At 40.6% G+C, this 13,879-nt stretch overlaps 1 protein-coding gene across 1 annotated transcript in view; it reads right to left on the reverse strand.

The window, feature by feature from the left end:
* Nucleotides 1–13,879, reverse strand: part of GPALPP1 (GPALPP motifs containing 1) — a 41,964-nt gene that overhangs the window by 27,082 nt on the left and 1,003 nt on the right. Inside the window, exons 2-3 of the mRNA XM_037741143.1 lie at nt 3,258–3,390; nt 1,070–1,165 (exon numbers count right to left, since the gene is read on the reverse strand). Coding sequence (XP_037597071.1) covers nt 1,070–1,165; nt 3,258–3,390 — 229 coding nt within the window. The remainder of the gene's footprint in view (nt 1–1,069; nt 1,166–3,257; nt 3,391–13,879) is intronic.

The following is a 13,879-nucleotide window of genomic DNA, read 5'->3' on the forward strand; positions in this document are numbered from 1 at the left end:
GATCTCTTGACCTCGTGATCCACCCGCCTCGGCCTCCCAAAGTGCTGGGATTACAGGCTTGAGCCACCGCGCCCGGCAGTAACGTGTTTTCTTAAAAGGCATGTTACATCCTAGGGGTCAGCAAACTTTCTATAAAGGGCTAGATGGTAACTCTTACGCTTTGAGAGCCACATGTGGGTCTCTGGCATATCTGTCTTTGTTTTTTTAGCTACTCTCAAAAATGCAAAAATCATTCTTACTTTGGGGACTGTAGACTGCCTATCTCTGTATATCTAAAAGGATCAAAGTGAATGAGAAAGTCAGGAGCTGCCAATTGTGATTATAAATTTTGAATATAAAATAAACAACCTTTTCTGCTTGCTCTTGCAAACTGGTGTACAGTATTATGAATTATCAACAATTTAACATGTAATCTTATATTTGGCTTTTAAAAATTTACAATTCTGGGAAAGAGACAGGAATAAATATTTACTATATACTTACTCTGTGCCAGGCTCCATATAAATTAAACACACACACACACACACACACACACACACACACACACGCCTAGGAATATAACTATGAAACCTCAAACATCACAACAATTCTGTAAAGTACATGCTGTTATCCTAGTTTACAGATAACAAATTTGAGATGTAGAGAAGTTAGTCCAATTGTCTAATATGGCACATGGGGATTTGTTTCTTCTATTGATAAATAATTAAGAAAACAAATGAATTAAAAGTTAGAACATCAAGATTCTAGCCCTAGGTCTGCTACTTACTATGTGTGTGACCTTATCTGTTTATAAAGTGGGGAGAGGGATAATCCACCCCGTTTACCACAAAACATTTTTGTAAATATCAAATAAGAGATGTGGAAGTTTTTTGTAAACCATATAAGTGTCATAATCATGTAAATAATTAATTTTATTATAGGAAACTTCTTTTGCCAATGAATGACCCATTTCAAAATGTTATATAAATATTTCAGTTAAAACACAATTTCAGACAATTCTTTAATTAATTAAGAATTTATTAGTTAAAATATTAAAGAAAGACTAGCCTAAAATATTACACATTATCACCTTGGAGGAGAATCATCCTGCTTTTTAAATCCAGGAGGAAGGGCTGGTCCAAAAAACCCATCATCATCATCATCATCCTGATTTTTCCTCTGTTTTCTGAAAACACAGTAGTATAACTTTATGCATATATGTCAACATTGTTTTCACAAAAACACATTTTAAACATTAAATATAGTTGTATAAATACTACAACAATAAATTAATCTTGCCAAATAAAAACTGGATACCACAATAGTTCTTTGTGTTTTTTTTTTATTTTTTATTTTTTGAGAGAAAGTGTTGCTCTGTTGCCCAGGTTGGAGTGCAGTGGCATGATCTTGGCTCACTGCAACCTCTACCTCCCGGGTTCAAGCGATTCTCCTGCCTTAGCCTTCCAAGTAGCTGGGATTATAGGCACGCATCACCATGCCTGGCTAATTTTTGTATTTTTAGTAAAGACAGGGTTTCGCCACGTTGGCCAGGCTGGTCTTGAACTTCTGACCTCAAGTGATCTGTCCACCCTGGCCTCCCAAAGTTGCTGGGATTACAGGCATGAACCACCATACCAGGCCTACTACAGTAACAATAGTTTTGAACTAATCTTTTCCTGGAATTTATTTTTGGCCTAAAATACAGATTGGTTATTTCTTTACAGCAGTAATATATCACTATTCTATATTTTCTGTGGTATTAAAGATTCCCTTAATGAAGTTGCCAAGTCTACTAGTCAGATGTTTCTCAGTAAAAAGTTTATGACTGTGACTTTTATTCTCATTTAAGAAAGGGTTTTAAGTTGTTATTTCCACCTGATAATATTTAAAATGAATCAAAAAAGCTTGTTACCCAATAATAAACAAAGATTTGACTTCTTACTAGACCCATAGTGGGTAAGGCTAGATTAAAAGAAAATCATTCAGCTGAGTGAGGTGGATCACGCCTGTAATCCCAGCACTTTTGGAGGCTGAGGCAGGTGGATCATTTGGGCTCAGGAGTTTGAGACCAGCCTGGCCAACATGGTGAAACTCTGTCTCTACTAAAAAACACAAAAATTAGCCAGGTGTGGTGGCATGCGACTGTATACCAGCTACTCGGGAAGCTGAGACAGGAAAATCACTTGAACTCAGAAAGCAGAGACTACAGTGAGCCGAAATCACACCACGGCACTCTAGCCTGGGTGACAAAGTGAGGCTTTGTCTCAAAAAAAAAAAGAAGAAAATATTAGTTTATTTAAAGGAAATATACACTGCATATATAATTTTAAGAAGAAATTCTATGGTTTATGTAGCCTATTTCGTCAATTCAATGACATCTTAAGAAAAATCCTGCCAGGTGCAGTGGCTCATGCCTGTAATCCCAACACTTTGGGAGGCCAAGGCAGGTGGATCATGAGGTCAGGAGATCGAGACCATCCTGGCTAGCCCAGTGAAACCCCCTCTCTACTAAAAATACAAAAAATTAGCTGGGTGTGGTGGCGTGCACCTGTACCCACCCTGGCCAGCTACTTGGGAGGCTGAGGCAGGAGAATCACTTGAACCCGGGAGGCAGAGCTTGCAGTGAGCCAAGGTCGTGCCACCGCACTCCAGCCTGGGCGACAGAGCGACACTCCAACTAATAAATAAATAAATAAATAAAAAAAAAAAAAAAAAAAAAAAAAAAAGAAAAATCCTTTACATAAGAATTTTATTGGCTGGTTTGGTAGCTCATGCTTATTATCCCAGCACTTTGTGAGGCTGAGGTGAGCGGATCACTTGAGTCCAGGAGTTTGAGACTAGCCTGGGCAACATGGCGAAACCCTACCTCTACACAAAAAATGCGAAAATAATCTGCAAAAAATACAAAAATTAGCTGGGCAAGGTAGTGCACACCTGTGATCCCAGCTCAGGAGGCTGAGGTGGGAGGATCGCTTGAGCTCGGGAGGCAGAGGCTGCAGTAAGCCAAGATAGTGCCACTTCACTACAGTGTGTGTGACACAGTGAGACCCTGTCTCAGGAAAAAAAAAAAAAAAACTGAAATTCTAGATATCTCTATAGCTGCACACTACTAGAATAAACTTCCTTGTAAAAGGTGTAGTTCAGGGTGAAATGCCATAAAAAATGATTTCTTCCTGTGCTGTGTAAACAGAATATATCTCCTTACTAGCTATCTGTTTCAGCCAGCTTATACCAACTCTGAAGTTTGGCCTATCATTTAATTTAATTAAATGACTGACCTTGCAGTTGGACCAGTGTCATCTTCTTCAGATTCTTGATTTCCTTCTTCGTACAAAGAACTACTGTCTTCATCGCTGTCTGATGAATCGGAACTACTGCTTTTGTAATTAGGGGGCAGAGCTGGTCCTGCAACTAAAGAAGATTTGTTGTGTGTTATAACTAGCCACTACTGTTTCAAAGAACCCTTCTAGATGACATTTTCACTTTCTTTTCTGAAATAAACAGCACTGGCTGTCTATCATTTATTATTCACTTTAGTCTCACTTGCTGTTGTTTGTGTAGCGATTTTGTCTTTTCAACTCTAGGAAGGCAGAAATCATGTCTTACACAATCTCTTTTTACGAGATTCACAAAAACTTTGTTAATATCTGAACTTAGAAACCTGAACTTATAGATATAACAATAGCATGTCATTTCTTTGATAACATGCAGTTTTTGCATTGGTTGGTGTACCTGCCAAAAAAAAAAAAAAAAAAAAACAGTCTTCATGATTTGTTGTTGTTGTTGTTGTTGTTGTTGTTGTTACAGTTTATGGTAGAAACATTACTTCAAAAAAAATCTTTCCTGGCATCTCCACATTTCTTGGTTCATTTTCTTTTTGAGATGATTTTTCAAGCAGAAACAAAATTAGAGTCACTCTAAGTTTTACTGCTTGCTAATAGAGATACAGGGAAGAGAATGAAGCTGCATTGTAATGGGGAAGTTAGGGAGAGTCGTGGTAGGGGTATTCTAGGCCCACCTGTCAGAATGACTTGCTCTCACTTTACATCTCAGCAAAATTACAAATTACTGCATGGTGTCACTGCAGTGTTATGATGTCACTGATCATGTCATACAGACACTATTTTCCAGGTTGATCCTAAGTAATGATGCTAAAAGACTACTGTCATAGTTCCCAAGTTTGGATATTTATCAGACTCCCTAAAATATATTTTTTAAAAAGATTCATGGGCCCTTTTCTCTGATATTCTGACTCAGTTGGCCTGGAGGAGGGCCTGGAAATATGATTTTCCATAGAGCATACTGGGTATGCCATTTATTCAATATTATAATAATAGTAACAAAAACTTAAATGTAATAAATAAAAAACAAATAACATGGTTTGAGTTATTAGGATTTATAAATTGTTTTAAGAGATATATGCATTAACCTATTTAATTCTGATAACAATCCTATGAGGGAGGTATTATAATTATTTCTATTTTATAGATAAAGAAACTGAGGCAGAGAATTAAGTGACTTGCCTAACTTCACACAACTAAATAGTAGGGCTGGGATATGAACCCAGGAGTCTGATTTCAAAGCCTAGATCCCTAACCATTATACTAGCCAATATTCAACAGTCAGCAACCATCCATCCAACAACAGTTATTAATTAAGTACTTCTAGAGAAACAAACATAAAAAGAATTAAGATCAATTCAGGTAGTGTAAGTGCTGCTATGAAAATAGGAAAAAGGTGACACTGTATATGTGGGAGGGTAACTTTAAAGACAGTGGTAAGGCAAAAATCTCTCTGAGAAAAAGACATTTGAATGGAGATTTAAATGATGAGATGACAGAGGCCATGGACAGAGGAGCAGCCAGTGCAAAACTCCTATGCAGAGAGCAAGTATGATGTGCTCGAGAGACAAAAAGGCCAGTGTGGCTAAAGAGAAGCAAAATGACAAGATCAAGTTGGATGGTATAAAGGGGCCAGATTCTATGCTTTGGAGTCAGACTCTACGCTTTGAATTCCAGGTTGGCCACTTACTAGCTGTGTGATTTAGATGAGTTACTTAACCTCCCTATGTTACACTCTTGCTTTATAAAATGAGGTTAATAATAGTTTCAACCTCACAGGACTGTTGTGAAGATTACATCAGTTAATACATGCAAAGCACCTAACAAAGTCTTTGGCATATAGTAAGCGCTCAATAAATGCTAGTATAGGCTATAATAAGGAGTATGGGCTTCCCTTTCCCATTCCATTTTCTGTTCCCTTTCCCTAACAGGCAAGGTCTCACTGTGTTGTCCAGGCTGGAGTGCAGTGGCTATTCACAGGTGTGATGCCACTGCCGATCAGCACAAGAGTTTTCACATACTTTGTTTCTGATCTGGGCTGGTTCACCCCTCCTTAGGCAATCTGGTCCTTCGCTCCCAGGAGGTCACCATACTGATACTGAACTTAGTGTGGACACCAGACTGCATAGTGCACTACAGCCCAGAACTCCTGGACAAGTGATCCTGCTGCCTCAGCTTTCTGAGTACCTGGGACTACATGCATGCACCACCACATCCAGCAGGAGTTTGGATTTTTAATTACAGCAGGCAGTCATTGGGAGGTTGTGTGTCAGGAGAGACATGATATAAATTATCTAAAACAAAACAAAACAAACAAATGAACAAAACGGTCTGCTTGTGGACAATAAAGAGAGATCAGCAACAGGGGATATGCATTAGAAAGCTGATAAAAAATGGTTTGGGCCAGGTGCAGTGGCTCACTCCCATAATCCCAGCACTTTGGGAGGCCGAGGCGGGCAGATCACCCAAGGTCAGGAGTTCGAGATCAGCCTGGGCAACATAGTGAAACCCTGTCTCTACCAAAAAAAAAAAATATTAGCCGGGCATAGTGGTGTGTGCCCGTAATCACAACTACTCAGGAGGCTGGGACAGAATTGCTTGAACCTCGGCAGTGGAGACTGCTGTGAGCTAAGATCAATGTGGATATGGTGGTGATAGTTGTTCAACCATGTGAATGTATTTAATGCCACTGAATTGTACATTTAAAGATGGTTAAGATGGTAAATTTCATGTTATGTGTATTTAATTACAATTTTTAAAAACTGAAAAAAAAAAAAAAAAAAAAAAAAAAAAAAAAAAAAAAAAAAAAGAAAGAAAGAAAGAAAGAGGCTGGACACAGGGGCTCACACTCCAGCACTTTGGGAGGCTGAGGCAGGTAGATCACTTGAGCCCAGGAGTTCGAAACTAGCCTGGCCAACACGGTGAAACCCTGTCTCTACTAAAGACACAAAAATTAGCCAGGTGTGGTGGTGTATACCTGTAATCTCAGCTACTTGGGAGGCTGAGGCAGGAGAATCACTTGAACCAGGAGGCAGAGACTGCAGTGAGCTGAGATCATGCCACTGCACTTCAGCCTGGGCAACAGTGAGACTCTGTTTCAAAAAAAAAAAAAAAAAATCCCCTTCCCAGCCAGCCATCAGGTTTCTTCCAGACTCCATGCAAAGGACTGTGGTTAACTACATTCATGCAGGTCCTGGCTTCCCCGCCCCCATAAATCCTGGTCCCCTCTTAAGGAATTTTGTTTTTGAGACAGGTCTTGTTCTAACACTCAGGTTGGAATGCAGTGGCGTGATCATAGCTCACTGCAACTTCAAACTCCTGGGCTAAAGCAATCCTCTTGCCTCAGCCTCCTGAGTAGTTGAGACTGCATGTGCATGCTACCATGCCTGGCTAATTCTTAAGCTTTTAGTAGAGATGAGGTCTTACTATGTTGCCTAGGTTGTTTTTGAAGTCCTGGGCTCAAGTGATCCTCCCACCTTAGCCTTCCAAAGTGCTGCGATTTAGGCATGCGCTACTGTGCCTGGCCAGGAATTTTTACTCTGTCCTCTACTTGGCCAAAAGGAATCTACTGAGTACCCACTTTGTGCTGGGTACCCTGCTAGTATTGGGGATTACAGAGGCTTGGGAGGTGGTTCCTTTCCTGATGGTTTAGTGGGGCAAACCAGCAAGCAATCCAGCACAATAACTGCAGATAGAGAAAACCACATGTACTCCCATCCTTCACCACAAACACTGTGGTCCTGGCACCAGCAGGACCAGCAGCAGCAGCTGGGAGCTTGTCAGAAATGCAGAATCGCAGGTCTCACCCAGATCACCTGAATAAGAGTTGGCATCTTAACAAGATCTCTGGGTAATCCATGTACATGTTCAAGTTTAAGATGCACTCCTACAGAAGACAGAAATAGGGTGACCAACTGTGCTGGTTTGCCTGGGATTGACGGGCTTCTTGGGATATGGGATTTTTAGTGTTAAAACTGGGACAGTCCCAGGGACTGAGGGGTTAACTTAGTCTTTGTTTCTGAACTTGGAATACATTAAAATCCTGAAAGGGGAGGAAAGAAGAGAAAGAGGCTGGGTAGGACATTGAAATCTTTTTTTTTTTTTAGAAGTTCATGTCCTGTTTTAAAGATTCTGATAGGAACTTTTATTGGGAATCATTAAACAAAGATGTTAGATAAGCAGCTAAGTTTTTATATAAAAACTTTCACCCTATGGGTGGGAATATCATCACTTAAAGAAGAGAACAGCGTATTAAAAAAAGAGGACTTGGGAGACAGCTTTGAGAATCTTTAACACCTGAAGGTTTAATAGAAGATAAACTATTTAAGGAGATGAAGAGGTGCTGCCCAAAGAGAAGACAGAAACGAGGAGTATGGTATCGCAGAAACAGAAAGAAGGGGGGTGTGTGTGTGTTTATGTGTTTAAAGATAGGGTCTTGCTCTGTGGCCCAGGCTGGAGTGCAGGGGCATGATCCTATATCACTGTAGCCTTGCCCTCCTGTGCTTAATTTATCCTCCCATTTCAACCTCCCCAGTAGCTGGGACTACAGGTGCGCACTACCACGCCTGGCTAATTTTTAAATTTTTTAGTAGAGATGTGGTCTTGCTATGTTGCCCAGGCTGGTCTCAAACTTCTGGGCTCAAGTGATCCTCCCACATCATCCTCCCAAAATGCTAGAATTTATAGGTGTGAGCTACCATGCCCAGCCGCATGAGAGTTTTAAAAGCAGTAGGTAATATTAAAATACTGTTAAGCATCAAGTAAGAAAAAGACTGAAAAAGTTCCATTTGATTTAGCAGCATGGAAGGATCTATATACATATTACCTCTGAATACAAATGCAAAAAACAAAAACAAAACTAAACCTTCAATGACATCTGTTGCTCTTGGAATAGAGACCAAGGTCCTTCACATGGTCTCTCCAGTCCTTATTTGCGGTCCTGCCAGAATGTGGCCATCCAGGCAGCAGCAGCGATCTCATCTACCCCTCCCTCACTTACACTGCCTCTGTTACCTGGTCTTCTCTTGTTGCTGCTGTCCACCATGTCCCATCCTACCTTAAAGTCTTCATACATGTTGTTCCCTTAGTTTGAGTACTCCCTCCCATCCCTCAGTTTCATTCATTTTGTTAGTTTTCAAAGCTCAGTACAAAACTTAATCATGGGATTCAGGTGTTATGGACCTCCTCATGTGATTAATATAAAGTCACACAGTTTTCCAAAATACATGGTTTTCTTCTTAATGTAAGTATTCTTAAAATTATTTATTCTTTGTTGTTGTTGTTGATTTAGGGTCACTGTTCAGGAATATCACATCATATATATCTTTAGACAATTAGAAATGTGAGGCATTGAGGAGAGAGCACTGTTTTCAGACATGTTACTTCGGAAATTAGACTCTGAATTCAAGTTTGTTTGTTTGTTTGTTTCTGAGACAGGGTTTTCAAACATTTTACTTCAGAAATTAGACTCTGAATTCAAATTTCTTGTCCTTCCTTCCCCGCTTCCCTCCCTCCTTTCTTCCTTCCTGTCACCCAAGCTGGAGTGCAGTGGCATGATTGTAGCTTACTGCAATCTCCAACTCCCAGGCTCAAGCAATCCTCCCACCTCAGCCTCCCAGGTAGCTGGGACTACAGGCATGCACTATCTGTATTTTTTGTAGAGATGGGGTTTTGCCACGTTGCCCAGTCTGGTCTCGAACTCGTGGGCTCAAGAATCTGCCTGCCTCAGCCTCCCAAAGTGCTGGGATTACAAGCGAGAGCAACCACTCCTGGCCCAAATTTCTTAAAACTGGATGCACAAGCGATAAGCATATGAAAATGTGCTCAACATCACTAATTGTTAAGGAAATGCAAATCAAACAATGAGATACCACTTCACACCCATTAGGATGAGTACAATAAAAAGAAAGACAAACAGAAATTAACAAGCATTGAGAGGATGTGAAGAAACTGAGACCCTTGTACACTGCTAGTCGGAATGCAAAATGGTTCAGCTGCTGTAGACAACAGTATGCTAGCTCTTTAAAAAAAAAAAAAAAAAGTATTTTTTTCAAGACAGAATCTTGCTCTGACACCCAGGCTGAAGTGCAGTGGCGTGATCTTGGCTCACTGCAACCTCTAGCTCCTTGGTACAAGCAATTCTTGTGCCTAAGCCTTCCGAGTAGCTGGAACTACAGGTGTGCACCATCACGCCTGGCTAATATTTGTATTTCTAGTAGAGACGGGGTTTCACTATGTTGGCCAGGCTGGTCTTGAACTCCTGACCTCCGCTTCCTTCTGCCTCCCAAAGTGCTGGTATTACAGGTGTCAGCCACCGTGCCTGGCTTCTCAAAACGTTGTAGAATTACCCCATAGTCCAGCAATCGCATTTCTGGCTGTAAGACCAATAGAAATGAAAGCAGGGACTTGAACAGATTGTTTGTACACCCATGTTCATAACAGCATTATTCACAATAGCATACATAGCAACCCAAGGGTCCAACGACAGATGAATAAACAAAATGTAGTCTGTACAGTACACACATACATGGAATACTGTTCAGCCTTCAAAAGAAAGGAAATTCTGGCATGCTACAACATAAGTGAAGCTTGAAGGCATCATGCTAAGTGAAATAAGCCAGTAACCAAAGGACGTGTATTGTATAATTCCATTAAATGAAGTACATAGAATAGTTCAATTAACAGAAAAAGAAAGTAGAATGGTGGTTACCAGGGACTGGGAGAGAGGGGAGAATGGGGAGTTATCGTTTAACGGGTATTAGGTTTCAGTTTTGCAAGACAAAAATAGTTCTAGAAATGGATGGTGGTGATGATTACACAACAATGACTGTACCTAGTGCCACTGAACTATATGCTTACACATGGTTAATATGACAGATCTTATGTATATTTTACTGCAATAAACAAGAAATAAACTAGATGCATATATATGGTTGCCTGATTTATAAAGAAGGTGACAGTGGAGAAAGGATGGTCTGTTCAATAAATGGGACCAGGATACCCTTCCCAGGCAAAAAATTTTCATCCCTAACTCACACCACATAGAAACATCAATTCCAGATGCATTACAATGTGAAAGCTGAAACCATAATCCTCTTAGACGAAAACATAGAACAGCTTTATAACCTTGGGGTTGGCAAAGTTGTCTTAAATAGGATGCAAAAAATTCTATCACAAAAGAAAAAAATTAAAAGTCCAAATATATTAAAAACTTATGTTAATCAAAACATACCAACACGAGTGAAAAACCAACCTCAGAATTAGAGAAGGTATTTCTGATACACATATCTGGAAAATGACTCATATCCAGACTCTATAAAGAATTCTATAAATCAATATGAAGACAGACAACTCAATGGAAAAATAAGCAAAAAACGAACACGGTACATAACCATATGGTCAGATAACACATGAAAAGATGGTTAATTTCATTTGTCACCAGGAAAATACAAATTTCATTTGTCACCAGGGAAATACAAATTAAACTACCATGAGATATTGCTACAAACCACCAGGTTTAAAAGAAAAAACTAAGTATTAGTGAAAATGTGAACAACTAGAATTCTTGTACATGCTGAGAACTGTGGTAACTTTGGAAGCTGGGAGTATCTACCATAAGACATATACTACAATGCATAGCAGCACTTTTTATATCAGCCTCCAAATGGAAGTTACTCAAATGTCCATCCACAATAAAATGGATAAATAAATTGCAGAACATTCATCCAATGGATGACTATATAGCAATGGAAAGAAACAATCTATAATAATTCCATTTCTTTAAAGACCAGATTATGAACTTCAACAATCTATAATATGCTAATTTACATGAATGAATCTCACAAAGTAATGCAGTACCAAGATAGGAAGCCAGTTACAAAAAGAAAACATGTAAAATGAATCTGTGATGTTATCAATCAGGACAGCAATTACCCCTTGGTTGTAGGAGGGGTGGCGATGCAGGTAGTAACTGAAAGATGGTCCAAGTGCAGCTTCTCTGATACAGTGAATGTGAAGGCCATTGGTACTGGCAAACTTCTTAAAAAGCGAGATAGATGAAGTAAAGATGATATATGCAGATTTTTTGGCAACTGTTTTAGGTTTAGCCATCTAGGAGGTTATGAAGGGAATGCAATTATAGCAGGGGGATTATGTGTTAAAAATGACACACTATGCATAAGATATTGTGCTTGACAAAGGGGTGAAGTCATTCAACAAATATATACCAAGAATCTTTTATGTGCCAAGCAGGTTGTAATACAACTCCTTCGAGTAGAGGTCAATACACACATCACACACGCACAGTGTTAAGTGCTGTAAGGAGCGGAGAACAAACACACACAAGAAACAAAAAGAAGAGAGTAGAGAAAGACAGACGTACTTGACATAAAAAGTGGTAGAATGATGGAAGCAAGCCATAACAAAACTATCTATGCAGGCAATGGTGTTTGCTTATCTGCAAATCCTGCCTTGGTTTAAAACCAGGGAATATGGGCTGGGTGCTGTGGCTCGAGGCTGTAATCCCAGCATTTTGGGAGGCTGAGGTGGGCAGATCGCCTGAGGTTGGGAGTTGGAGACCAGCCTGGCCAACATGGTGAAACCCCTTCTCTACTAAAAATACAAAATTAACTGGGCGTGGTGGCACATGCCAGTAATCCTAGCTACTGATGAGGCTGAGGCAGGAAAACTGCTTGAAGTCAGGAGGTGGAGGTTGCAGTGAGCTGAGAGCGAGCCACTGCACTCCAACCTGGATGACAGAGTGAGACTCCATCTCAAGGAAAAAAAAATCGGGGAATATGGTGAACTAGAAACAATATACACATAGGAACCCAACTAGATAACTTAGTTAACCATAATTTTCTTCAACCTTGGTTGAAAAGAACCTTTCTTGCTAAAATAAAATCATTACTTATTTATTTATTTTGAGATGGAGTCTCACTCTGTTGCCCAGGCTCGAGTGCAATGGCATGATCTTGGCTCACTGCAACCTTTGCCTCCGGGGTTCACGCAGTTCTTCTGCCTCAGCCTCCTGAGTAGCTGGGATTATAGGTGCACACCACCAGGCCCGGCTAATTTTTGTATTTTTAGTAGAGATGGAGTTTCACCATGTTGGCCAGACTGGTCTTGAACTCCTAACCTCGTGATCTGCCCACCTCAGCCTCCCAAAGTGATCACAGGTGTGAGCCACTGCGCCTGGCCTTATTTTATTTTATTTTTTCGAGACAGAGTGTCACTCTGTCTTCCAGGCTGGAGTGCAGTGGCACCATATCGGCTCATTGCAACCTCCGCCTCCCAGGTGGACAGGAGCGTGCCACCATGTCCAGCTAATTTTTTGTATTTTTTTTTTTTTTTTTNCAGCACTTTATTTATTTATTTATTTATTTATTTATTTATTGAGGCAGAGTCTCACTCTGTTGCCCAGGCTGGAGTGCAGTGGCGCAATCTTGGCTCATTGCAACCTCCGCCTCCCAGGTGGACAGGAGCGTGCCACCATGTCCAGCTAATTTTTTGTATTTTTTTTTTTTTTTTTTTAGTAGAGATGGGGTTTCACTGTGCTGGCCAGGCTGTTCTCTAACCCCTGACCTCATGATCTGCTTGTCTTGGCCTCCCAAAGTGCTGGGATTACAGGTGTGAGCCATCGCGCCCGGCCTCTTATTTTTTTAAAGCTATCTTCTACGGGAAGAAAAGCCTAATTTTTTATTTTTATCTTAATTCAAGACCAACTCTTGTTCTGTTACCCAGGCTGGAGTGCAGTGGCAGGATCTTGGCTCACTGCAACCTCCGCCTCCTGGGTTCAAGTGATTCTACTGCCTCAGCCTCCTGAGTACCTGGGACTACAGGGGCCTGCCACCACAACTGACTAATTTTTGCATTTTTAGTAAAGAGGTGGTTTCACCATGTTGGCCAGGCTAGTCTCAAACTCCTGACCTCTAGTGATCCGCCTGCCTCGGCCTCCCAAAGTGCTGGGATTACAGGCTTGTGCCACCACGCCCCGCCGGAAAGCATGATTTTTAACATGGTTATGACAGAAATTAGATTAGAAGGAGGCCTGTAGTAGAAACATGGCCTCTGGGTAGACAAGGAAGACAAATTAGATTCAGAAACGGCAGGGTTACTCTTTCAGATTTACTCTTCTCCGAGTTGTCAGTCCTAGTCTACAAATGTGAACAAACATTAAAGCAGATAGGTATGCATGGCGGAATGTGAGAAGCATTTGTTTGGTATACACGAAGTGCCTGTTGTGTTTTCTGGTAGAAGACCATAATGCATTGGTGGAGACAGATATGTCGACAAATTATTCAGATAAAAGTGTACTAAATATGCAGTGTAATTAGGAAAAACCCTAGGGCAAAAAGAAAGGCGTGACAATGCTTTGGGGAATTTGAAATGGTTTTATTGTGTGACATTTAAGTTGGCCCTTGAAGGATAGGTAGAAGTTTGTCAGTTATGCTTAGAAGTGCAACCAGCCGGGCGCGGTGGCTCAAGCCTGTAATCCCAGCACTTTGGGAGGCCCAGGCGGGTGGATCACGAGGTCAAGAGATCGAGACCATCCTGGTCAA

This window comes from Cebus imitator, unplaced genomic scaffold (genome assembly GCF_001604975.1).
Source record: "Cebus imitator isolate Cc_AM_T3 unplaced genomic scaffold, Cebus_imitator-1.0 Scaffold94, whole genome shotgun sequence".
In the NCBI taxonomy this organism is placed as follows: domain Eukaryota; kingdom Metazoa; phylum Chordata; class Mammalia; order Primates; family Cebidae; genus Cebus; species Cebus imitator.